We start from the raw sequence: 26,553 nt of genomic DNA on the forward strand, positions 1-26,553 counted from the left end.
ATCTGGACAAAAATTACTGGGTTTACTTAAACCCGTGATTGAACTTCTAGATCCGCCCTTGCTCTTATTAGGGTAGCAAAATTAGTGCATGGAAATATGACCCTGGTTGGATCATTGACCTATCTCAATCTACAAAAAGCATTGCCTTGTGCATGCAACCCAAAAAGATAGAAAGACCGCTCGCTCGAAGAAAACTCTTTTAGAGCCTAGTACCAGCCAAGCCCCCTCTCCTTACAGTCAAGTGGCTGAACGCCCTTTAATATTTGCCTTTCGCTTAACACCCAGAGGCCCGCGGTTCGAAACCCCGCCTAAAAAAAAAAAAGTCGCAAGCCATAAGTTGGGATTTGTAGGGCAGAAGTTGGGATTCGCAAGGCATAAGGCAAACTTTTACCCAAAATTAGGCCTTAAGCAGAGGTTTGCAAAATTCCAGCAATTTTTTTTTTTAACCTTAAGGCAGAGTTTGAAACCCAATTTATACCTTGCAATTTTTATTTTTTTTTAATTTTTGACTAGCAAGGGTTCGAACCTGGGACCAAGAGGCTTGTAGCGAAGGATAAAAATTAAAGACCATTGATTTGAGGGCCAAAAATTAAAGACCACCCACAATCCTGCAAATTGCCCCTTATTGGCTCAACCTGTTTAGGCCTGTCAATTTAGTCCATCTAAAAGTTGGCCTGATCTGTGTAGCCCAAATTTATCCAAACATTTTTAAAAAGACATTTTTTAGCTAATGTGTTATATGTAGAAATAATAAAGAGAATAAAAAGGTTCTTAGAAATTGTAAAAGAACAAACAAAGAAACTAAAATTTAATAAAAATTGAACAAGTTAGGTTATGATCCGCTTTTAGCCCATTTTAACCCAACTCATTTCAGCTGCCTAACTAAATTGACCTACTTATTTATTCACTTAACCCACTTTAACATGTTCAAATTTAACCCAAGCCGCTCAACGGCCCTGGTTGCAATTTACTAAATAAAGGAAATTCAGTTTCTTTTTGGTTCATAAAAATTTGCAATATAGATAATAGTTGATCATGTTCAAACAGAAAACAGAATTAAGAAGTATTAATTCTTGATTTTACAATTTATGGGAAACCCCTTCTCAAGAAGATCAAACAAAGAAATTAAACATAAAATTGATCCAATAAAACCATTTTTTTCATGACTAATTTAATTTCATGGACATTTTGGTCCTCCTCTCTTTGTCTTCCAATTATTGTAGCATGAACAACACTCTTTATTCCCAACAGTTCCTGGTGGAACACACTGACACCATTCACAACAATGGTTGCAATAAAACAAGCAAGGGTTTTTGTGAGATGTAGCCGAGCATCTCTTAATGCATGCCTCTCCACATTCTGTAGAACACAAAAAGTAAAAAAAGAAAAGGTTAAAGTTATATACATTTCTTTTAGGAAAAAGGTTAGATTTCCCCCCACCTTCAAAAATAATTTACGATTTAAAAAGCAATATATTTTTTCTATTTTTGGGTGTGTGTTTTGAACAAATTTGGGTTTAAATCTGTTTTGGGTAGGATTTGAAGTTAAAAATTCGGGTTGGAACTATTAATCTAGAACTTGGATGAGACATTTTGTAAAACTTCACTGTTGGGGGTTGGTTGAACACGAAATTGGGGGGGGTATTAAGGGAGGGTGGTGAGGTTGCATGCCACATGACGTCCACCTCACTCAAATGCCATGTCATGCGGGGCGTTGTTATCCATGATGGAAGGGGTTAATGGACGAAGGGGCATTTTCAACAATGTTGTTGATGACACGGTGCTATTGTCCGCGAAGTATAATAGAGGTTAAATGTAAAATATTTTTCAAGATAAAGGGGTAAATCTGACTATTTTCCCTTTCTTTTATTGCAAAGAGCGTGCAATCAAAGCGTAAAACTTATTAAAGATGAGAGAAGATTGATTAGCTTTTACATCATAAAACAAATAGATAAGTGAAAGATTGTCCATCAAATAAAGCATGATTGAACCATGTAGGGCGAAGACGCATCGAACCAAGTGACATCCTTGATACCATTTCGTCGAGAAATTTAATTATTCAAACATATAGATCGATACTACTTAAAAATAATACAAATAAACATCAATTTGGGAATAGAAGGTAAATCAATTAAGTTTAGAACCTCGTAACTCCAAACTCAAATATGTGTACAAGGCAAATTATGATAATAGATCGATGTTATTTATAATCCTTGCCAGTGCTCACTGTTAATAAGGTATTCCAATTTTACAATCAATATAGATTTGCGATTCGAGAGTCACGTTAAAAGTAAAGAATTACCTTCGAAAGTCCTTGTTTTGAACTAATACTAAGGTGGATTTGAAAAGAAAATAATAATAAAAAGAGGTACTCACTATTTTTAGGCACAGGACAAGTTGTTGGACCAACAGGGGGTTTGTCCACATTGATTAATTCAGCTTTTGACATTGAAGCCATGATGAGCAAAGCCAAAAAAATGTGAAGAAGCCTCATCATGTATAACTTCTTCAAACCTCTTTTTATTTTAAATTTTACTTTTCATTGCAATGAATCCTTAGTTGTGTGCATATATATAGGCAATATTAAGTATGGTCATAATATTAAATTTGCAATCCATATTGTAGATTATGCTGCTAATGTAGCATTAATTTAAGACTTTTCTAATTAAGGACATATATAGACATTATTAATTCTCCCTCCGCCTCAAATTATTTGTCAATTGTCATGATTCTTTTTACACGCCTCTTAAGTCTTAAGAAACACTAATTATGAGTTTTTTTTTTTAAAATATTTTACCCTTCATTCGTATTTGAACAATCATAATATCATCCATAATTGAGGTGTCTGTAGTCTGCAAGAACAATAACCACTAAGGGTGAATTGAGAAAATAAATTTTGTTTGAACTTCTAAAACGACAATTAATTTGAGACAATTATTTTTAAAAATCACGACATATAATTTGAGACGGACAGAGTAGTTATCTACTATAAATGCACTCGATGCTAGATTGTTTAGCTAAAACTTGCATTTATTAAATTAAAGACTTGCATTAATGTAATCCATTCTGTACAAAAATATCTTATTCTACATTGTGAATTTGTGATTTTAACGACGTAAAAAGGCTTAAATATGTCATAGGATTTTACGAAATGGACCAATGATGCCGCGTGTTAATAGTTGATCTCAAATATGCCCTTGCACTTACAAATTTAGACCGTATTTGCTCTTACCCTAACGGAAGTCACAAAAATATAATTTGCCTCTAATTATGGGTTTTAGTATCAGATATTGCTATATGACATAATCTAAACTCTTCTATAGTAGGGATTTAGTAGCTAAGTTGGTTGGCTACCTGAACTTTTACCTTGTTGGTGAGGGTTCGAATCCCCACATTGTAATCCCTTTCCCCATTTTCCCTTCCCCTCCCCCCATGTAATAAAAACAATTAAAAAAAAAAAAAAAAAACTCTTCTATAACTTCACCCCACTTTTATTACATTTTTTTGCGTGGATTGCCCTTCTGCGCTGGTCTTTAATTTTTGTCCCTCAAATTGCTAGTATTTAATTTTTCCCATTCGCTTAAAAAATTGGCCGAAAATACCTTGAGGTTTTGGGTTCAAACCCCAAAGACAGTCAACAAAGAAAAGAATTTCACAAGGCAAGACTTTCGCAAAACTTCTGCCTTAAGGCCTAACATTTTCCCAAAATTAGGTCTATTCGGGCAAATGTTAGGTCTTAACGTAGAGGTTTGCCTTCATGCCTAATTTTGGGCAAAAGTTTGCCTTAAGGCCTAATTTTTGCCTGAATAGGCCTAATTTTGCTAGGAAACTCTGCCTTGCGATTTTTTTTCTACTGAGACGAGGTTTGAACCCAAAACCTCGGGGTATTATGCGAAGGACAAAAATTAAAAACTAGCAATTTGAGGAGCAAAAATTAAAGACCACCCTCGAATAAGGGCAATCGTGCAAATTAATTTCTTCTTTTTTTGCGTGGATTTCCCTTCAAAGGCACTAGTCTTTAATTTTTATCCCTCAAATTATTGGTCTTTAATTTTTACCCTTCGCTTAAAAAAGTGACCGAAAATACCCTGAGATTCCGAATTTAAACTCCCGCTCAAAAAAAAAAAAAAAAAAACTCCCGCTCAGTCAAAAATTTAAAAAAAAATAAAAAATCGCAAGGCAGAGTTTGGATTCGCAAGGAGGCAAACTCTCCCGTCAGGCAAATAGAGTTTGCAGACAAACTCTGCATTGCGAATCCAAACTCTACCTTGTGATTTTTTTTTAATTTTGACTGAGCGGGGGTTCGAACCCGGAACGCAGAAATTTTTAGGCGAAGGGCAAAAATTAAAGAGCACCCCATATAAGGACAATCGTGCAAATTGCCCACCAAAAAACAAAAAACCCCACTTTTATTTATTTATTTATTTATCTTCGTGGATTGCCCTTTATTTGGGGTGGTCTTTAATTTTTGCCCTTCAAATTGGTGTTCTATAATTTTAACCCTCGCCTAACACCCCAAGGTTGTGAGTTCGAACCCCAGCTCAGTTAAAAAAAAAAAAAATCACAAGGCAAACTTTGCAAAATTCTGCCTTAAGACAAAATTTGGTTTTACATTTCGCTCGTGCAGCTAAATTTCGCCGGAGGCGTAAATTCTACCCTGCAGGCCAAATTTTGCCTGCAGTTTCTGCTTGAAGGGCAGAATTTAAAGACCATCAGTTTGAGGGGTAAAAATTAAAGACCACCCCAGCGAAGGGCAATCCTGCAAATTGCCCCTTTTATTTTAGGCTTAACACATAGCCAGCCCCTTAAATTTTTCAGGATATTCCATCTAAACACCCGAACTAAACTCTGTGTTAATTAAACATCTCAACTCCTAATAAAATGTTTCAATTAGATACTTTCGATTCAAATTTTAAAATTTTTTTTACGTGTGTTTTCATTCGTCTATAGGGTAATTAAGTTAATCACATAAAATATGTCAACTCCTTTAATAATACGCATTAACCTCAAGTAGAAAATGTCTAGGATTTTACAACTTATTGAGGCGAACAACAAACCCAATAGCTTCGACATATTGATAATAGAGTGTTTGAATTTCATGGTTCAAACTCCTTCAATTTCAGCTGAGTTTTATATTTAACACTCCATTATCATGAACAAATAAGTTTCTAATTATAGCATTGTTGGACATGTGGCAAGCTTTAGTATTAAACATTGTCATTATTCTCTAATTGAAGGACCGTTTGAAAAAGAAAAAAAAAAGGGCAGATATGGCTCATATTTGTAATGGCGAGGGCATATTTGAGATCAATTATTAACGAGTAATATTGTTGGTCATTTTCATATAGTTCAGTGGCATATTTGAGTCTTTTCTCTTTTAATATCTATACAGTTCTTTTGTGAATTTAATTAATTCAAAATTTATTGCTATTTAGAGTATTTGTTTGTTAAGCATATAAGTTTCATTGGATATATGATTAAATTTCAATCTTCTCCTTTCAATTTTTGCTTACAGATTTTTCAATTTACCATTTTGTAGATATAATATACTGCCATTATTAAAAATATTGATTAGAGAAACTCTTTTCATTTTTAAAATTTTATTCTGTTATTCAAAGTTCTTATATTGTTCAAAGTTATGAACATGCATTTTTGGGAATTGAATGCCTGAATGGTCACTCAATTTATAATAATTGGCCATCAAAATCACTCAACTTTCTTTTGTTTTCTAAAAGTTGTCCAACTTTGCCTAGTTAGTTTCCATGATAATTCAACTTTCCCTAGTTAGTTTCCATGAACATACAATTTTCGGTACCTATTTGATGACATGACAATTGTAAATTTTTAGACAAAAATATTTAAAATATTAATATCAATATTTTAATTTATTTGGAACTAACCCATCCTAAATCCGACACAATCTTTAACCCGACCGGCTTAAAATGGGTTTGCTATATAAGAGACGTAGTTAAATGTTATTAAGGGCATCTCTAATATTTAAAATGAGAAAAGCTGAAGAACAATCGTATTCTTTTAGTTAAATATTATTAAGGGGCATTTCTTATATAGTCAACCCATTTTAAGGGTGTCGAGTTGAGGATGAGTTGGGTACTAAATAAATCTAAATATTTATATTATTTTTCAAAAAAATTACAGTTGTCACCTCATTAAATATGTAAAAGAAATTATATTTCCGACTATAATGACCATGGAAACAAACTACATAAATTTGGACGACCATGTGAGCCAACTAAGAAAAATTGGATGACTTATGGAAAATAGAATAAAGTTGAGTGAATATAGTGACCAATTACTATAAGTTGAGTGGTCATTTAGACATTCAACTCGCCTATTTGGTTAATATTTTTGTACTTTCTCATTCCATAAATAATATTCAATTCGCTATATACTCAATAAACAAACTCAGTTTCTTTTTAGTTCATGAGATTCTGTAATATGGATAATAGTTTGATCATGATAACCAAACAGAAAACATAATCAAGAAATATTAATTCTTGATTTTAACAACACATGAGAAATCCTTCTCAAGAGGATAAAATAAAGAAAATTAAACATAAAACTGATCCACCATTTTCTTCCATGATTAATTTAATTTCATGGACACTTGTGTTCTCCTTGCCGGTTGTACCAATCATTGTAGCAAGAACAACAATCTCTTGGTTCCCCAGCAATTCCTGGTGGAACACATTGGCACCAATTACAACAATGGTTGCAGTAAAACAAACATCTTTTTTTGTGACCTTTAGCTGAGCATCTCTGAATGCATGCCTCTTCACATTCTGAAAAACACAAATAAAATATTTTAAAAATTTAATATAGTCGGCTGATGCATATATATATATATATATATATATATAATTTGTATATAATCAATATATAATTTATGTATATCGGGTTGAAAAAGCAAACAATGAATTCAACCGACTATGTGTGTAGAGATTCATTTCTTTTAGGGAAAAAAAGATATATTTACCTCTGTACTTTAAAAAATAGTGTATTTTTAACATCGTTGTACTTTTGCAAACAAAAACACCCTGGACGTCAAAAAAATCGTTAAAAATGACCATGTTGTTGGTCATGGACTCATGGTGGAAGGGCTTAACGGACAAAGGGGCCGTTTTAACAACTTCATTGACAACATAGGTATGTTTGTTCGCAACTTATAACACAGGTTAAATGAAAACTTTTTGTTTTGAAGTAAAGGGGTAAATCTGAACCTTTTCCCCATTTTTTTTTTTTTTTAAATTGCAGATAACATGCAATCTATGTGTATTTAATACAAACTTATGAAAGACAAGCGAAATTTTTCAGCTTTTACAACATAAAACTGATAGACGAGTGTAGATTGTTCAGTTTATATAATATTAGGCTGGCAAAATTAGTTCATAAAAGCATAACCTGCCCCACTATCATTGATGATCATTGACCCAATTATTAGCTCAAACCTATTTTCAAATTCATAAAATGTTGGCGGGATATGCCCCAAATTGAATCACGAGAAATCTTATCAAAATATTTTCAAAAAGACAATTTTTTGACTTGATAGGTTATATATAGTGATAACAAAGAAAGAAAATAGTTTTATTAGGTACTAAAAAATTATAAAAAAAACAAATAAAGAAATTAGAACTTAGTAAGAATTGGGCGGGTTGGGTTATGACCCGCCCTGCTAGAGCGGGTTAATAACCCCCTCATTTATTAACTCAACACATTTTGACTTGCCAAAATTCAGCCCAAACAACCCCCCCCCCCCCACCTCCCGCCCCCTCCCCCAACACACACACACTTGACACCCTTATAATAACATGATCAAACCATGTAGGGCTGAGACACATTGAACCAAGTGACATACTTATACCATTTCACATCGAAAAAATTAATTATACACACAGATAGATCGATACTACTTGAAAATAATACTAATAACTATCAATTTGGGAATGGGGAGTAAATCAATTAATTCAGCTATAGAACCTTGCAACTATATACTCAAATACATGTACCTCGCCAACACCATTGTTCATAAGGTATCCCAATTTTCAACCAATACAGATTTGTGATTCAATAGACATGTTAGAAGTAAAGAACTAATTTCCGAACAATTTCAACGTCCTTATTTTGAACTAATAAAAATGTGGATATGAAAAAAAGAACACAAAATGATAAAAAGAGGTACTTACTATCTTTAGGCACAGGACAAGTTGTTGGACCAACAGGGGGCTGAGCTTTTGACATTGAAGCCATGATGAGCAAAACCAAAAAAATGTGAAGAAGCCTCATGTTAGTTTTCAATTTTAATTTTATTTCTGATAGCAATGAATCACTTAATAGTGTATTATATATATAGGCAAGATCAATTATAGTCACAATATTAAATGTGTAATCCATTTTAGATTATGCTGCCAATGTAGCATTTACTTAAGACTTATCTTAAATGCTTCACATTGTGAATTTATGATTTTTATTTTATTTATTTTAACTATAATAGAAGCGTGAGTTTAGGGACTGAGATCGACATGTGTGCTTAAATGCAATATATTTCGATTTTTAAGGGCAATTCAGACTTTTATGCTATACCTAATTAAAAGTGTCATTACAGCATCACTTGAAGAGCTACCGCATCATGTTTATGAAACAATTGCGCATGATATTGGAATACATTATTCAAGTTGTAGACCCCTGATAGCAAAATGTATAGATTTGGAAGAATCATTACCAACTAGACACAATCCTCTCTAAACTTAATGTCCATTTTAATTTTGGACTAATTGGCCCTTCCCTTGATCTCAATCTTTTGCTTGGAAGTTACACGAGTACTATTACAAGTCTACCATGTCCTACACTAAACATTTCAGACATAGATAAGTCCCATATGGTTGAAATTGCTGACAATGCCATGGAGGAATTATTTACGCTTTTACAAATTAATGAACCTAGATGCACTTAACATCGATAGCCATAACCAGATTTTTCTAAAGGCTAACAGTTAGTTGAAAAATTCAAATGTTCGTGTTGTCGCTTCCAGGGATTTAGGTGTTGTGATCATGAATGGTTTAGCATTAATCGACATGTTCCTGGACGTGGTTACTTATCTTCTCGCTGGACTTCTCTTTATTTAGCTTTTAAATAACCTGATAGTGAACATTTTGCTCTGTTTTCCCCTTTTTCATAAGTTTGTAGAACAAATGGTGAAACTTTGTTTGTGTGGGTTAGTAGAAGAAATGGTACTATTTGCAGAAGACAAGCACAACCTAAATGTATTGATTCTCTGGTTCTCTCATTTCTTCCGTAAAGTGATTTATATTCCAAAATCGTAATGAAAAAATAGTTTTATCACTCTTTCTTCACATATAGAAGACATGTCATCTATCTAAACTCTAAAAAAGTCCTGAATGTAAGATCAAGAGTCCTCTTCATGGATTATCTCATCCTTACTTATCTTGACATGCCTTAAAGAAACTTGGTTACAAGTGATTTTTCTAGCATAAAAGAAACTTGGTTATAAGTGATTTTTTATAGCAAAAATATTCTCATCTACTAGAAATAAGATTGTACATGTTGATTTGTTTACATTTTGCTATGCGGTAAACTGATAAGTATGTTCTTTGTTTATCCAGGATGTTCATGAGAAAGATGTTCCACATAGCACATTTAAGGAAAAGGTTCTTCTAATTATCAATGTTGCTTCTGGATGGTATACTCTGCTAGATATTTAGATTGTTTAATTTGGCTATGAAAGTTACTGGAAAATTATAAATCAGGTAAACTTTCTCAGTGTGTGTGTGCATGTAATTATATGGTAGTCATTTTAAGTGCAAAATAATACTTGAACATACATTTTACGAGCATATAAAATTATAAAAGAACTAGAAAAAATATCTTATTATACGTATTACTATAATATTCTTCTAATATCAAAACACTAAAATATTGTTAAAAATTCAACCTCAAATTCATGTGTTTCAATTAAAGGAGATTGAAGATGAATATGACGAAAAAGGTTCCGTGGCACTGATCAAATGGATATATTTTGCTGAAAAAGAGATTATACATAGTTAATTACATTACGACAAATCAGCTCATTTAGAATTAACAGTTTTCACATAATAAAAACAAAAATATTATATTATTATCATTAGTGTATAAGAAGATGAAAAATTATATAAATGAAATACTATCAAATAAGTTATGAAAGAATACCGCTAACATAATCATACGGTGTTTATATTATTTTGTCTTCTAAAAACTTTGATTTCTTATTCATTTTGCTCTGGATAAATAATTGTAATTATAATTGAGATTGAAATTCTGATAAATTATCAACTTTTTATTGGAAAATTGTTTAAATTTTTTCCATTCAGTATCCAGTTTTTTCTCTCTCAGATTCAGAGTATTGTCTAAGAATACACACAAGTACAAGTAAAGGAAAAAATCAGTTAACAAAATATATACCTTCACTAATACAATCTAATTTAATTATCATATACTAAACTGGCTATGATGACTTAAATAATATCCTATATATATTTGAGAAACTTGATAAAAAAACACATATTCTAGATTGTAATATGTTAATGTATAGATTTAAGTATTGTTAAGTACCTTCAATAGTTTACTTTGTTGTTACACAATGAATGGCAAGATTTAAGACGAATGTGAGATTCTCCTTATTGTTGATGTACTGGTAGTTTTCTACTGTGAACTTCCGTTGAGTATTGTTGATAGATTTTTAGATTTTAAAAGAACTACTATGCGCATTCACTGACTGATGATTGCTGATAGAAATGTGAATCATTTTTATGATGTCATCCATGGTTTCAATTAAAGAATTTAATGACGAAAAAGGTTCCATGATTTTTAAACATCAGCTGGACAAAACATAATCTAGTGTTTATACATATATTTCTTATTCATTTTGCCAAAAATGGGAAAATTGTTTATCTTTTCCATTCAGTATCCAACTCAGATTCATGAGTATTGTCTAAGGTTCCTTCAGTAATACAATCTAATTTCTTCCAAAAAGGCTCATAAAAGATGATTTCTATCTTATGATTTTGCATGCTTCCGTTGAATGTTGATAGATTTTTAGATTTTCCTTGCGCATTCACTGACTGATGATTGGTCATTTTTTCGTGTATGAATGACCTTCTGCCAAAGAGAGGCCAAAAAAAAAGATCCAGCATTGTAGCAGATACCAAAGGTACTAACTGCTAACCATCTGTCTTTACCCTGCAGAACGCATCAGAATACATAAGCTCTTGATACTCTTTCTCAACATCCTGAAATTTATTTTTGTCATGTCTGAAACTACTCTTGAGTTCCTACATGCCCAGGGAGGTTTCTGAGACTGAAATATTTGTCGCATATTGCCTATCATTGTTGGAACGTGATATAGCTGGATGAAAATGGTAGGTATCATATAGCTTTGTATGTATACTCAGTGGCGGAGCCAAGATTTTCACTAAGGGGGTTCAAAAATATAAAAGAGTAAGAAACAAGGAAGCCAAGCAGAGGCGAATGGTAGGTATCATATAGCTTTGTATGTATACTCAGTGGCGGAACCAAGATTTTCACTAAAGGGGTTCAAAAATATAAAAGAGTAAGAAATAAGGAAGCCAAGCAGAGGCGAATCCAAGATTTAAACTCTATATGTTCAATTTTAAAATTTTTGGCATTGAACCAATTATTTTTTTAAAGTTATGGGTTCATATCTACTATTTATTACAATTTCAGTAATTTTTTACACATAAATTTATACTCGTGTCGAAAGTTTAGGGTTCTATTGAACCCCGAACTACAAGGCTAGATACGCCTCTGAAGCCAAGGGGGTTTAGCATCTAATATTTATACATAAAAAAAAATTAACTTTGTGTATGCATGGTTATTTTTCGCCGAAGGGGGTTCGGGTGAACACCACGCTACCACTTGGCTCTGCCCCTGTGTATACTGATTTATTAGTGATTTGTACTAGCTATAATGATTAATAAGAAATATAGAGTACACTTTTTTTTTTTTTGAATGAATTGTGAACAGTGGTTTAGGATTGCATTGTGATACATAGTGCAGCCAGTGGCGGAGCCAGGATTTTGACTGAGGGGGTTTAAAAAGGGTTCAAAAATATAAAGAAGTAGACAAATGAAGAAATTGAGGGGGTTCAAAATCTATTATATATACGTAAAAAATAATTTTCACCTTGTATATACGGTGTAATTTTTCGCCGAGGGGGTTCGGATGAAACCCCTCAAGCCTTACTGGCTCCGCCTCTGCATGTGGCAACTCGGGTAATACCCTGTACTTGTCCAGTTTTATCATCCCGATGTTCATACTTACGAGTTTGCCAACTAAACCTCTCTACCTTTAAAAAATGAGCATTTTAAGCCCTTCTCATTTCGAAAAACAAAAACAAAATCAAAATCTGGGGTTTGAACTAAAAGTCCATTAATTTAGTAACAAGTGAAGAAAACTGCTCTAATTTATTTCAAGTGATAAAACAATTGTACCTTTACAAGCGGTAACATCACCACGGATCTCACAGTATTTAAGAAGAAGATCAACAGCTTGATTAACATTAACACCAACATTAGGTAACAAAGTGGGATTTTCATAAAGAAGAGTGATGTATCAAATATAATTTTAAGTAATAATAAAAATTAACTTACTGATAATGATCATTTTCCTATCATTATTTGAAAATAGAAAAAGTTTTACGGAGCAAAGATTGAGCCTTAGTTTTGAATGGGTGTTTTTCCAAAACTTTGCTAGGTGTTCTCCTCACTGAAAACCTAAGATATACGAAAACAAAGAAGAATGATTCAAAACACTAAAAGGGCTCAAAACACTAAAAGGGCTTGCTTTCTTTCTTAAAATGTACTCTAAAAGAAAATATATAACATTTCCAAATAATATCTCTCACGTTTAATATAATTGCAAGGTATACATACTGACTAAGACACTTCTATTTTTCCTTTAAATACTGGATACATATTAGTTGAGGCACCATAAGGTGCATAGGTATAGAATGGGCATCAAGTACGAAGTAAGGAGTTGCATTGCACATTAGACATAATAAACCAACAGATATAGCAAGTTTATAAGTTTAACCAACTAGTGTATTACTATTTCCAGGAAATAACTTCAAATTCAAAGAAAATCTTAACCGGCTTGTTTATTTTCATGGTGACATTTGCCTGTTCTCTCACAATTGATAAAGGCATCTGAAGCATGAGAACCCGGTGAGAAGCATTACGAATCTCTTATTAAGAAACTAGTTATACATATATAGTCATTTAGATGAGGACATAAGTGTTAGGGACGACCTACATGAGTTTAGAGCCGGATTCAGAATTTTGAGTTTATGAATTTTAATGTCTAGAAAATGCAGCTTAGCAGGTTCCGGTAAGCAGATTTCTTAACAAAAATACAGAATTTGGCCTAGCCAAAGCTATTGAGTTCTGCCAAACTAGTAGTTAGAACTCTAGTTCCGCCCCTGCACGATTAAAACAAAGATGCATAGATGAGGCTTTCAAAGAGTAATAGCTCATGATGTTAAATCTTTCTTTGGTACATTTTGTGTTTACATGTTCTTGCTGTCTAGTGCCAAGAATAATATGACTAGAAAAGAAAAGGCCCTTTCTAATAGTATTAATTAAAAACCGGCCACATTTCGCTTAACAAAACCCCACGAATACACCAAGAACATGCAAACACAAAGTATGCAAATCGTGAAACATTAAAATATCTCCTCATACTCATACATCAATTTAGTTCATCTCAGCATATAATACAATGCAAACTTCACAGAATACAAGTATGCAATCTGCCAATTCCCTAAATGATACTGAAGTAAAGAAATTCATCAACATTTCCCCAACACTTAACTAAGCAAGCACGAAAGAAGCAAAGAGCACGAGTAAGCTTGACATTCCAGTCCATGCGACCCTGCTCACTCCACTTGTATCTTTTGCAGCTGGTGTCATGTAAAAAATTCATCATGAGGACAATATTGTGAGCAAGAACGCAATGCAAATTAATGCCATCTTGAATCTACATTGCCTAGGAGATTAATTCTAAATGAGGAAAGAGATGGATGCATATAATTTAGACATAGACACTTCCGTGCTCCATTTGGCTAACCCTCCTGTCCAGTTCAGTGACTAGAAGTGCCTAAACAGGGTACCTTCCAGACATTACTTGTAAATTTAGGGATCATAAGTTGAGAAGCATAACAAATTTGTACATTGCACTTTTAACTGTATCAAAATTCTCGGAGTACCTAGGGCATATAAATTTAAACGGAGTAAAATATTACTTGGCGGAAGTTGTAATAATAAAGATTTAATTTAAAAATAAAATTTAATTATAAAAAATTTAAAAAATATTTAAAAAATATGACTCATAAATGGAAAACAGAAGAATTTAATAACACATTATTTCTTGAAAATATATTAATTAATAATCATATATTTGTAAGACTATTAAAAAAATAATTGATATATATTTTTCAGAAATATTTAAAATTAATTATCCAACGACAAACTGCTCTGTGTAATACCATGGATTAGATGTTTGATAAAAAAACAAGCTTCTAAATATAATGAGAAGCATTATTCAAATGTATATAATCAAAAAGTCAGAAGAGTTTCATTTCCACCACAAATGACTTTATTTCCATTTCAACTCGTTCTTTTATGATACAGCTTGACTCCCTCAAATCAAGCTTCTCAAAGGTCAAAAGTTTTGGCCGAAGATCTAAGATTTAATTGAGCACCACTAAGAAATAGGACGGACTTCGGCTAAGTACTCCTAAAATCAATTAACGATTGTGTCTGAGGACAAAATGTAAAAGTATTTTGCAACTGTAGAGAAACTTGATTAAAACAGGAAGAACAAGGAACTTTGAAAGAAAAAATTAAACAGAACACTTATTTGTATGAATTTAATTTCTCACCAGACATCATTCACTATTTTGTAAAAAGTTTCTTTTCTCTCTCTAAAACTAAGTTGCAAATGAAGAGAGACAATTCTAAAAAAGAAATTTATGTCTCTGATATTAAATTTCACAATCAAAGAAAATCTCATTTCAGCACAGAATTAACAAAACATGTTGAGTGAATCAATAAGTCCAACATAAACATTCTTGTCGCACCACAAATTTACGGTACATCACAATCTACTCACATTCACGTTGTGCAAAAGGTACACAATATTATGTTTTGTCTCATTTCAAAAACCTTATACGACAAGTCACTCCGTGTAAACTGAAAACTTATTTAATAGTTGGAACAAGTCAAGGTATACAACTTTGCTGTAAAGTTTCAAAATTGGGGGCTCTGAGTTATTGAACAAGAACAACTATATCAAGTCAACCTTTGAATTTGTAATCTTGCTTTAACTTAAATATAACAAAGGTTGGCCAATAAAAGCAGAAATAATAAATTGTCAACGTCTTTATCAGATATACCATAGTTTCCCAGCAAATAAACATAAGTACAAGCACCTATGGATCACAATTCAGTAAATTTAAAGGAACAAGGTCCAATTGTTGCAGGAAACAGGATTCACTTAATCTCTCTTCCTATAAGATGTCTTGGTCTTCCACTCATCAAAAACTGCTCTGCAACATAAAGTGCCACCAACTTACAGAAGAAAAGCACCTAAAGAATCACTCAGTATATTCAAAGCAATTATCCTATGCAGGTAGGCTTTCATTTCCATTATTATCTCATGTTGTTCTCAATTCATAGTTTTTGGGGATCAATATTTATTCTACCCCAAAGTGTGATCAAAGATGTGGACAAAAATCTAGATTATTTGATCACCACAAGAAAAAGGAAGATAGACTTCAGCTTGGATAGTGTGTAAAAATCAAAGAAAGATTGTGGACTTAACATCAAAGGTTGCCACTTGTGGAATATTGCATTAAAACAGGAAGAACGCTTCTACTTTGCAATTGGCAAAAAAAGAACACTTATTTGTATGAATTTACATGGTGTGTCATGAGAGTAATGATAATATTTTGGTTCATCTCTCTCTCTAAGACTCTAAGTTGCAAATGAAGGAGACTAAATGCTTTTAAAGCTTTATGTCTCTGATATTAAATTTCACACAAGGGAATCTCATTTCAGCACAGAATTAACAAAACATGGGAACTGCATCTATAAACATTCTTGTCGCACCACAAATTTGGGAGATCAAAGAAGATTCAGTTGTGCAAAACGTACACAATATTATGTTTTGTCTCATTTCAAAAACCTAGGTATACGACAAGTCACTCCGTGTAAACTGAAAACTTATTAATAAACAGTGAAGGTATACAACTTTGCTGTAAACAAAATTGGGGGTTCTGAGTTATTGAACAAGAACAACTATATCAATGCATATATTTGAATTTGTGTCTTGCTTTAACTTAAATATAACAATGTTGGCCCATAAAAGCAATAAACTTAAATTGTCAACGTCTTTATCAGAATACAAGTGATAGCAAATAAACATAAGTACAAGCACCTATGGATCACAATTCAGTAAATTTAAAGGAACAGGTCCTTTGTTGCAATGATATATAATACTATATGGAAGTCTTCCTGTAAGATATCTTCGTCTTCCACTCTCATCAAACGAAGTGATCACAATAAATAAACTTACAGGATTTTGTAACATAGACTAGATATCACTCGGGTATTTCAAGAATTATCTATGCAGGTACTGCACATTGATTCAAAAGTTTTTCTTGTAATTCGTTGGTTTGTTGGAGGCTTAGTGCTATTAACACCCTTCCTGGAAGGTGGTTAATAGGATTAGATGTTCTTTAGGTGTAATGTTTTTTATGTTAATGGTAATATTTACATTTGTTACCAAAAAAGGTCCAATAATTAACAAAAATAAAATCAAATTGATGCACACTCCCAGATTTTTAATTAATTTACAAATATTAATTCAGTGAAAACAATGAGAGCAGCTGCTACAGACAAAAACAAAACAAAAAATAAAATATAAAAAATAAAAAAATTAATGCTAAATCCAAAATGACAGCTACAAACAAAAATAGTTAAGCCCCAATTATTTTTCAAAGAAAATTCTGTCCATTTCCCAAAATTATTTTTCCAAGTTGATTCCTCAAACATCACTAAATTAATAGTTATTATCTCATAGAAAGTTACTTTTTTGTTAAAAAAAATTGTAACTAAAAAGAAGGATGACTTTATGAGATACTCCCTCCGTGAAGGTGTTTGACTAACATAAAATTAAAGAAATAAAAGAAATTTTTTAAAACTTATGATCTAAAATAAATATTCGTTTGGTTTGAAAAAAAAAAGGTTGTTGCAAAACAAGTTAGCAAGGATTTTTGTACTAGGAGGTTATTGCGGCACTTTGGGGTTATGATATATATATAATACTATGGAAGTCTAGGTTTTTAACTAAAGAAATAAATTTGTGTTACAGAATACGAGAAGCGTACAATCACACAAATAAAACGGAGACTAGATACAGTGGGTAGTTATATAAAAAAAATTTTCATTCCACCTATTTTAACTTCCATTTTGATGAAATTATTTAATTCAAATCAAATTTGGTTAATAGACTTATAACTTATGGTGTAATTTTTTTTATTTAGTGGTCTAAATAAATAAAAGGTCTATACAATTAACAAAAATAAAACATCAAATTGATGCACACACTCCTCTCTTTTAATTAATTTACTAATATTAATATGGAAAACAATGAGGAAGCGCGGTATCAAACAAAAATAGTTAAAATCAATTATTTTTCAAAGAGAATTACATGCCACAAAATTATTTTAAAAACAAAAATTCAAAAAAATCACTAAATTAATATTATCTCATAAAAGTTATTTTTTAAAAAAAATTTAAAAAAAAAATTACTTTAAGAGATACAAAAGTCCCCAGGCTCAATGTTTGACTAAAAGTAATTTAAAAATAAAAAATTTTTAAAACTTGATTAAAATAAATAAAATTTGTTTGGACATTTTTTGCTTCCTACGGAAAAAGTAATTAATGAAAAAGTTTTTAAAAATTTGGATGACTATTGTGAGGACTACAGAAAGTCCTCACATTCCCTATTATATATAATAGTAATTTGTCTAAAACTTGTGATATGAGGCAGGCGTTTGGCCCGGAAAAGCAAATATTTTTTTCACTTTATTTGGAATTTTAAATTGAAGTTGAAGATGAAATTGTGTTTGCTAATAGTTTTTTTGTAAATAATATTTAATTGTTTGAATGTAATAAAAGTGAAATACAACTTTAAATTGTATTTGAAATTTTCATGATCAAACAATGATTTTCAAATAAAGTGAAGAAAAAAAATTCGTAAAAAGTGAAAAATCCTCACGGCCAAACGGTTTGGTGTCATATTTTTTTCCCCTAATTCACATAGTGGTATTTGAATCTTGAGAGTCAAACGAATTATTTTTATCTCAATATTTTAATTTCTTTAAGATATTTCAAGTTATTAATTAGTGTGACTTGTGCTAGTATATTTTTTTTTTGTACTTCTAAAAATGTATATTTTATTTTAAAAAATTTAAAGATTTTATGTAGAATTTACAGTCAAAATTACGAATTTTGACCTCTCAAAGTTAAAAATGTGACATACAGATTTTAACAGAATGGATAACATTTATAGCAATAAAACTTTTGAGATAATGATTTTCACTCGCAAATTTTAACTTCTTAAAGTCCATGTCTAAGCACACAACAGAAACCCAACTTTCAATTATTATTATTATTATTTTTTTTTTTTTTTTAACTTTAACTTCAAATACTCAATTTGTTCAACTTCTCTCAAATAAATCGTGTTTGAAAATTTGTTTACATAAATTTCTATGACAAATTCTCTATACTTATAAATTTAAGTGAAATATTTCTTAAAGACTTTTTACCAAAGTAAAGGAGTTAAAATATGATAAGATAGAACTAGTACTAGTTACTTTGGGCATGAGAGTTTTTTGCTTTTTTCTAGAAATTTTTTTCACTTTATTGAAAAATCAGCATTTGGTCATGAAAATTTAAAATTTAAAAAATAGTTAAATCTTATTTTTACTTTTCTTTTTATATATATATATATATTTTTCACTTTCATTACATTCAAACAATCAAATATTTCAAAAATTATATCCAAACACAACTTCATCTTCAGCTCCAACTTCAAAATTCCATAAACAGTGAAAAATATTTGATTTTCATGGCCAAACGCCTACTAAATATTTCGTTTTTTTTTTTTTTTTGCCGAAAACAAGAACTAACATATACAGTAGTAGTATATATATATATATATATATATATATATATATATATATATATATATATATATATATATATATATATATCCTCCATCCCATATTACTTGTCCACTTTCCCTTTTACACGCCCTTTAAGAAATCATAAATAAAAGTGTATTTTTACTAAACTGTCTCCAATTAATTGCACTCTAATTAGGGCTAAACACGAAAAACCGGTAAAAAACCCGACATTTATTTGGTTTGGTTTTTGAATTTAAAAACCGACTATATTTGGTTTGGTTTTGATTCAAAGTCTAAAAAAATCGAAAAAAACCTAACCAAATCGACTTTATGTATACGTATTTTAAAAATTATATATATATGTGTGTGTGTGTGTGTGTATTTTAATTTTTTATGAAAAAATTATAATTTATATTATGTTTTTATACTCTTCATGGACCATGCTTTTGGAAAAATTACTTTGGCATACTTCCATGTTTATAGCAAGCTCTGGCAAGGAGTATTATATCTATAGACAAGTGAGTCACTAGTACTGTTAGCTACTTTGGCATGTTTCCATGTTTCCATAATAAAGATGTGGCAAGTTTTTATTTTTAGAAAGGTAATAACTAGTAAAGGTGTGGCAAGCTTTTGTGGCAATATCCAATTTTTTATTTCAGATGAGTTTGGTTTCAGATAATGACTACAATGTATTTTAAAAAACCAACAAAAACCGAATAGTAAAAACCGATATAGTTTGGTTTGACAATTGGAATAGCCGACTTAATTGGTTGGTTATTTTTTAAATAAAAACCGATCCAAACCGAACCGTGAGCACCCCTAACTCTAATCAATATTGTTACATTAAAAAACAATTAATGTTAAGGGCAAAGTAAGAAAAACTTAATTAATTCTATCTTGATTTTGTAAATGAATAAATATTTGTGACGAATATTTATAATAATGTGGACAACTAATATGAGACGGAGGGAATATAAATTATTCCATCGTAAGCATCCTAGCTTCCCACCACACCTCACTTAATAGTGGCCTCTCTTGTTGACTCGAATCGTTTGAGGTTGAAGGTGAGGCCTGGGATCATAAACAACTTGAATGGTATTCTCTCGAAATCTTTAAGATAAAGTCTTACATAAAATATTAGCACACTCTACTTGGAAATATATAAGTTAATTGGTAATTAATCACCAATTGTTACAAACTCACAAATTTAAAGAAAACTGCGCTACGCGAACATGAATTGAATACAAAAAAAAAAAATCACGAATTTGAAAAAATAAAAGATGGCCTGAGAAATTAAACATTACTGCGCCACACGATCATACTCGAATGATTCTTTTCCCTTGCTGGCCAGAGTACTAGCAGAGTTGGAGATTTCTTGCTCAATTTGTTTTCTTTGTAAATTTATTAAGGATACTGTATACATGGAAAAGTAAAGATTGACACATGGTGTATTAACAGGACATGTGGCAACTCATACTTGTCCAGTTTTGTCATTCCGATGTTCGTATTTACGAGTTAGCCAACTAAATCTTTTTACCCTTAAAAAATGAGCATTTTAAGCCCTTCTCATTTCGAAAAACAAAATCAAAATCTGGGGTTTGAACTGAAAGTCCATTAATTTAGTAACAAGTGAAGAAAACTGCTCTAATTTATTTCAAGTGATAAAACAATTGTACCTTTACAAGCGGTAACATCACCACGGATCTTACAGGATTCCAGAAGAGGACCAAGAGCTTTATTAACATTATTACCAAGATTAGGTAACACAGTGGGTTTTTCATAAAGTTGGCAAAGACAATCAAGATGTTTAGTTACTGCTTTAAGTGCCTTACAACAAGATTTTGATGGTTTCTTTGAACATTGTTTTACTTGGGCTAAATTTTGAGCACATGGCAGTTTGGCGGTTGTGGTGGTTGCTGATAGCAGCGCCACCGTGATTGTTACCGTGATCAGAAAGGAGTGTTTGGAGGAAATCATGTTTCTTTGTTTGGTTTGATTTTTTGCTTCCTACGGAAAAGGTGTTCTGTAACCTTTTTCTACTCTAGATCACTAGTAGTAGAGTTGTCGAGGGAACTAAATGCCACATTTATAGTAGCTGTTTAGGCTGGAGTATTTTTTAAAACTTGTGATACGAAATGTGTTATATTTTCCCTAATTCACTTGGTGGTGTTTGAATCGGTGTTTTAAGAGGCGAGTGCGCGAGGCGAAGCGTTTCACCTAGTAAGAGCTAAGCGTAAGTCCCGAGACACAGGACGTAAGTCTCAAGCATCTACGGGGTGTATGTCTCAAATCATCATGATTTCAAATCACTGATTTCATATCTTTATTCAAATCATGTTCAAATTGCTCCTTAATATGACTCCATGTGGGTCCCATAGTTTCAGCCTTACTCCTTCACTGTTATTTATAACATGTTTCTCCTCCGTTATTAGCTTCATGTTCTCCATTTTTACAAAGATCAACTTCTTTTTCATAATTAGGTTATTACTAGTTTTAGCGTACGCGCGTTACACGTGTGTATCGCGTTAAACAATACACACATTGACGCAAATAAATTAATTCAATATGATGAATTTCATTTGTATTTGTATCTCACCTGACAGTTTCTTACAAACGATATTGTCGGTTTATGTTCTCTTGTGTCTTTTTAACTCCTTTACCGTTATCAAAATTTTGTAATCGTCATTGATAGTCCTATTGAAAGGGCAACATGTATTTATTCATACAACATATCATTTGGAGTTTCATACTCTTATAATAAAAATGTAGACAGAGTTTGTAATTTATTGAAGAGAGTGAATAACAAGAACACTTGATTATGGAAACAACCTAAATATGTTATGTTTCTATATTTTCTTTTCCGAATTATATAATTTTTTTTAAAAAGGAAGGATTTCTATAAGTTAATAACATCTTAATTGCTTTGAAAGTATTAAATGTTAAAACTTTCAATATAGTTCAAATAAGGAAAGATTTAAGAAACAAAATCGTAATTAATTTCAAAGTCCTGAATATTAGGAGTTCTTATATCTTTCAAATAAAGAAAGATTTAATAACAACAATTTCAATTAATAACTATAGTTGCTATCACATTCCTACCTATAATTCTTGGACACGATATAAAAGTAGAAAACCAAGAAAGGAATTTGAAGTCTTCGAAGTCAACTGCAAGTTTAACATTGCCCAACTTATAACTCTTAACTAATACTAATAATTATGTGGTGACAATATATAGTAATCCTACCTCAAATCTAATTTCAGTTTATTGTTCTTTCAAATAATAATTAATCAATTAGTAAGTCATGATTGTGTCAGTAGAATTTCTAATATTAATATTATTTTTGTTTATATTATGCGATGCACGTACGTCGTACGTATAAATTATATATTTTTATTTTAGGAAAACTGATAACTCTTAATTAATACTAATCATATGATGACAACATATAATAATCCTACCTCAAATCTAATTTCAGTTTATTGTTCTTTCAAATAATAATTATTCAATTAGCAAGTTATGATTGTGTCATTATAATTTCTAATATTAATATTATTTTTGTTTTTATTATGAGATGCACGTACGTATAAATTATATATTTTTATTTTAGGAAATTGATTATTATACTTCGTACATATTTGACAATAACAATTATTTTTAAAATATAGTACTGGTTTAAATTTAAAGTATATATTTTATGTTTGCATTTCGTAGCATTCGAAGCAAGATATTTTCGTGCAAAGCACGAACATAGTGACAAGTTATATTAAAAGCATGAACTCCCTAACTTGAGAGTTAAATTACTTAAATACCCCTTTTAAATAAGAAAATTTAATTACCTAAATACCCTCCAAAATAACTTAAAATGCTCTACTAAAAAACTTACTGCCTACAGTGCTCTCCCGAAGAGCTGCGTTAATACCTTGCTAACTTAATATTTCTATCACGAATAGTTGCTTTAACAATCACAGTCATTTCTTTTTGGTAGGACACAACAATTTTTCAAACAACAACTGTCCATATAAAACGCACATACATGCACTACATTTTCCAAACAGTGATTCTCTTTAATTTATTCAAGCATAAGTCATTAACCACTTCATGGCAAGATCAAAATAGGAACTTCTGGAGTACAACTTTTAGTTTAAGCATTTTAATTTTTTCCACCTCTCAAAGGCATTATTTATTGAGAAGTAGAAACTAATTTGATTTGAAGAGGTTTTTCTAAAAAGTTGTGTTCTTTTGATAAGTCACTAATTTTTTCCTTTTTATAGATGATTACTCTAGTGTTCATCCCGAAGGAAGCCCGTTATTTCACTCTTCGGTTATCTAAATTCAACTTTTGCCTTGGAATTTTTTTTTTTTTTTGGCTTATAAATCTATAATCAAAGGTAATGTTAATCATCATTGTAGGTTAGATTCATTTTTCTTTATTCTTAATTTTTTATGTTCTCTAACAACATTTTGATATATTTTCTTCCTCAAAGAAATTTGTGAAACATATTCGTTCATTTTTTATTTTTATCCTTATATCATTTCAAGTGCATCTGAGACTGTCTTATATAATATGGAGTTTATAATTATAACTGATCACATAAATATTATATTTAGTGAAAATAATATAAGACAATGGTTGAAAATATTGCACCATATTTAAATGGAATAGTTAAATGATTTTTTTTTTGTGTCATGAATTGGAGAAGAGGAAGTAAAATATATTTATAATTAAGTAGTCCATTTTAGAGATGATGAGATTTGAAACCTCTGAATTCTCTGTTGGGATAAAACGGCCTAAAGATACTCTCAACATGATGTGATATTGTCCACTTTGGGCCAAGCCCGCACGGTTTACTCCAAAAGGCCTCACATCATTAAGAGTAGGCCTCACATCATTAAGAGTATCCAACTCCTTATAAGTAGCTCTTTTTTATTTTCAGTTACCAATGTGGTACTTTGTTCGCACACCCAACAATCTCCCCCTCGAACTAAGTTCCACGTGGCTCATTATCATACCACGAGTCAAAGATTCAACATGTTTTTGTGCCACCTACATTGTCAGAGTATTTACGGTCACTGAAGCCCAAGGCTGTGTATGCGTCTTCAAAGCTACAGGTAAAGGTTGTAAACCAGCCCATAGACGGGCAAAGGCACTAAGCCGGGCCCCACGCCACACTCCGCCATCTTCATACTTGTCCCACCAAACCATTGGCTCTTATACCAGTTGTTGGGATAAAACGGCCCAAAGATACTCTCAACATGATGTGATATTGTCCGCTTTGGGTCAAGCCCGCACGGTTTTCTTCAAAAGGCCTCACATCATTAAGAGTATCCAACTCCTTATAAGTAGCTCATTTTTATTTTCAGTTACCAATGTGGTACTTTGTTCGCACACCCAACATTCTCTAGGCAAAAATTTTTGACACGAACTTTCTCTATAATGAAGACAAATAGGAAAATAACTTATTCTAGGGAACGCTGATCAATAAAAATAATTAGTTTTGACCGAGAACCTAAACAGATGCAAGGTTTGTTAGTTAAATTGAAGTTCTCCGTATGATTTAATTTTAAGGAAGGAATTTTCGTCGGTGAATTTCTAATGATCTACTAATCAAGGACTACATAACTTTTCCTATATACAATATCTTTCATAAAATGTATTTCTTGTAAAGCTTTTATTCTTATTAGGTTTCACATATTACCTAATTTCACATCATAGGGATAAGTTAATGAAGTTGAAGGTAGGGCCTGGAGATCATATACAACTTGAATAGTATTCTCTCGAAATCTTTAAGATCCGTCTTACATAAAATATTAGCGCACTCTACTTGGAAATATATAAGCTAATTGGTAATTAATCACCAATTGTTACAAAATTATAAATTTAAACAAAACTGCTATACACGAACATGAATTGAATACGAGGAAAAAATCAAGAATTTGAAAAAATAAAAGATGGTCTTAGAAATTAAACAATACTGTGCTACACGATCATCTCAAATGATATTTTCCTCTTGCTGGCCAAAGTTGGAGATTTCTTTGCACATATACATTTATTCCCAAAAAAAAAAAAATCCAATTTCCTAATCTGTATCTTTTTCTTCTTTTTCTGGAAAGATTGTTGTTTATGAAATATGAGAAAATATAACTATACGAGCAACACCTGGTGGCGCTATAATATAATAGAGTATATCACAAAAAAAGAAAATATTACTTTTCGTATTCCGAAGCATCATGTAATATACAACATAGAAAAGACCATCTACACTCAACTTTCATTCTACCTTAGCTTTTTTAGATGCTTAACATAATTATAAACTACGCTCAGTATTTCCAATCAAGAATAAAGATAGTGTGTGCATGCATATACAAAGAAAAAATATACTTAATACAATATATATTTTTTATTAGTTCTAGGAATGGCAGTCTATGCCATCTATTGACAAAAAATGCCAATCAATAAAGAAGTACAATCATCTTCCACACTTTATTCTCTTTTGTTTTCTCGAGTACGTACAAAAGAAGTTTTCACATTTCTCCACTATCAAGTATCAACCTTACAATTAAGACACTACACTGGCTCAAACTATTTTATATATAATGGAATTAAAGGTGTTTTGTTTTGTTAAAAAAATCAATCCTAAAAATAACGTGACATTTCAGACATTCAAAGCAGAAAGAAAAGAGTGACTTTATGTTTCAGACATTCGATATACCTGCTTTGAGCTTCGATTAATCCTATTCGTATCGGAAAGTCAATTTTTGAAATGCTACCTACCAAAAACAACTTCACATATCTTGATTATTTACTACAATGATTCTGAAATATTTAAAGCTATTTATCTTATTGAAGAAAATGAATGTACTAGTTCAAAAACACATGTTATTCGTGTGATCTGTTATGGTGATGAAATTAAGTTAAATACAAAAATAAGCTTAAAACATTAAAGTAGATATATACAAATTGCAAACCATACAGGCCTTTAAAGTGCTTCTAGAGTTTTAATAAGATAATGTTCCCTTTTTCTTTTTCTTTTTTTGTTGCTAGTACGGATATATTTGATTAAAAGTTAAGGAGATAATGTACGTATTTAAATACATAGTAGCAGAATTCATTTATCCACTCAACTAACACGTCTATGCTGGTCCCATGTTTATATATATATGCACATCCGACCAAAAATAATACTCCGATGTCCTAATCTATGGGAAAGGGTTTGGAATACAAAAATTAGATTTTTTATTTTTTTTTGTGTGTGTGTGTGTGTGTGTGTGTGAAA

The 26,553-nt window shown here is 31.3% G+C and overlaps 2 protein-coding genes and 1 long non-coding RNA gene across 3 annotated transcripts; all 3 read right to left on the reverse strand.

Annotated features, from left to right (window-relative positions):
- Positions 1-975: 975 nt before the first annotated feature.
- On the reverse strand, positions 976-2,539 carry LOC132051225 (uncharacterized). Its single transcript, XR_009413629.1, has 2 exons — positions 2,376-2,539; positions 976-1,359 (listed from the first exon to the last, which is right to left on the reverse strand). It is a non-coding gene; the product is annotated as an uncharacterized LOC132051225 (long non-coding RNA).
- Positions 2,540-6,406: 3,867 nt separating this feature from the next.
- LOC132051226 (protein RSI-1-like) lies at positions 6,407-8,335 on the reverse strand. The gene is made up of 2 exons (XM_059442477.1): positions 8,201-8,335; positions 6,407-6,799 (listed from the first exon to the last, which is right to left on the reverse strand). The coding sequence occupies exons 1-2, from the start codon at positions 8,298-8,300 to the stop codon at positions 6,615-6,617; spliced, it is 285 nt and encodes a 94-aa protein (XP_059298460.1). The 5' UTR covers positions 8,301-8,335; the 3' UTR covers positions 6,407-6,614.
- A 5,396-nt stretch (positions 8,336-13,731) lies between these two features.
- LOC132051227 (uncharacterized) lies at positions 13,732-21,393 on the reverse strand. Its single transcript, XM_059442478.1, has 2 exons — positions 20,955-21,393; positions 13,732-13,986 (listed from the first exon to the last, which is right to left on the reverse strand). The coding sequence occupies exons 1-2, from the start codon at positions 21,253-21,255 to the stop codon at positions 13,898-13,900; spliced, it is 390 nt and encodes a 129-aa protein (XP_059298461.1). The 5' UTR covers positions 21,256-21,393; the 3' UTR covers positions 13,732-13,897.
- Positions 21,394-26,553: the final 5,160 nt, after the last annotated feature.

This window comes from Lycium ferocissimum, chromosome 3 (assembly GCF_029784015.1).
Source record: "Lycium ferocissimum isolate CSIRO_LF1 chromosome 3, AGI_CSIRO_Lferr_CH_V1, whole genome shotgun sequence".
Taxonomy (NCBI): Eukaryota; Viridiplantae; Streptophyta; class Magnoliopsida; order Solanales; family Solanaceae; genus Lycium; species Lycium ferocissimum.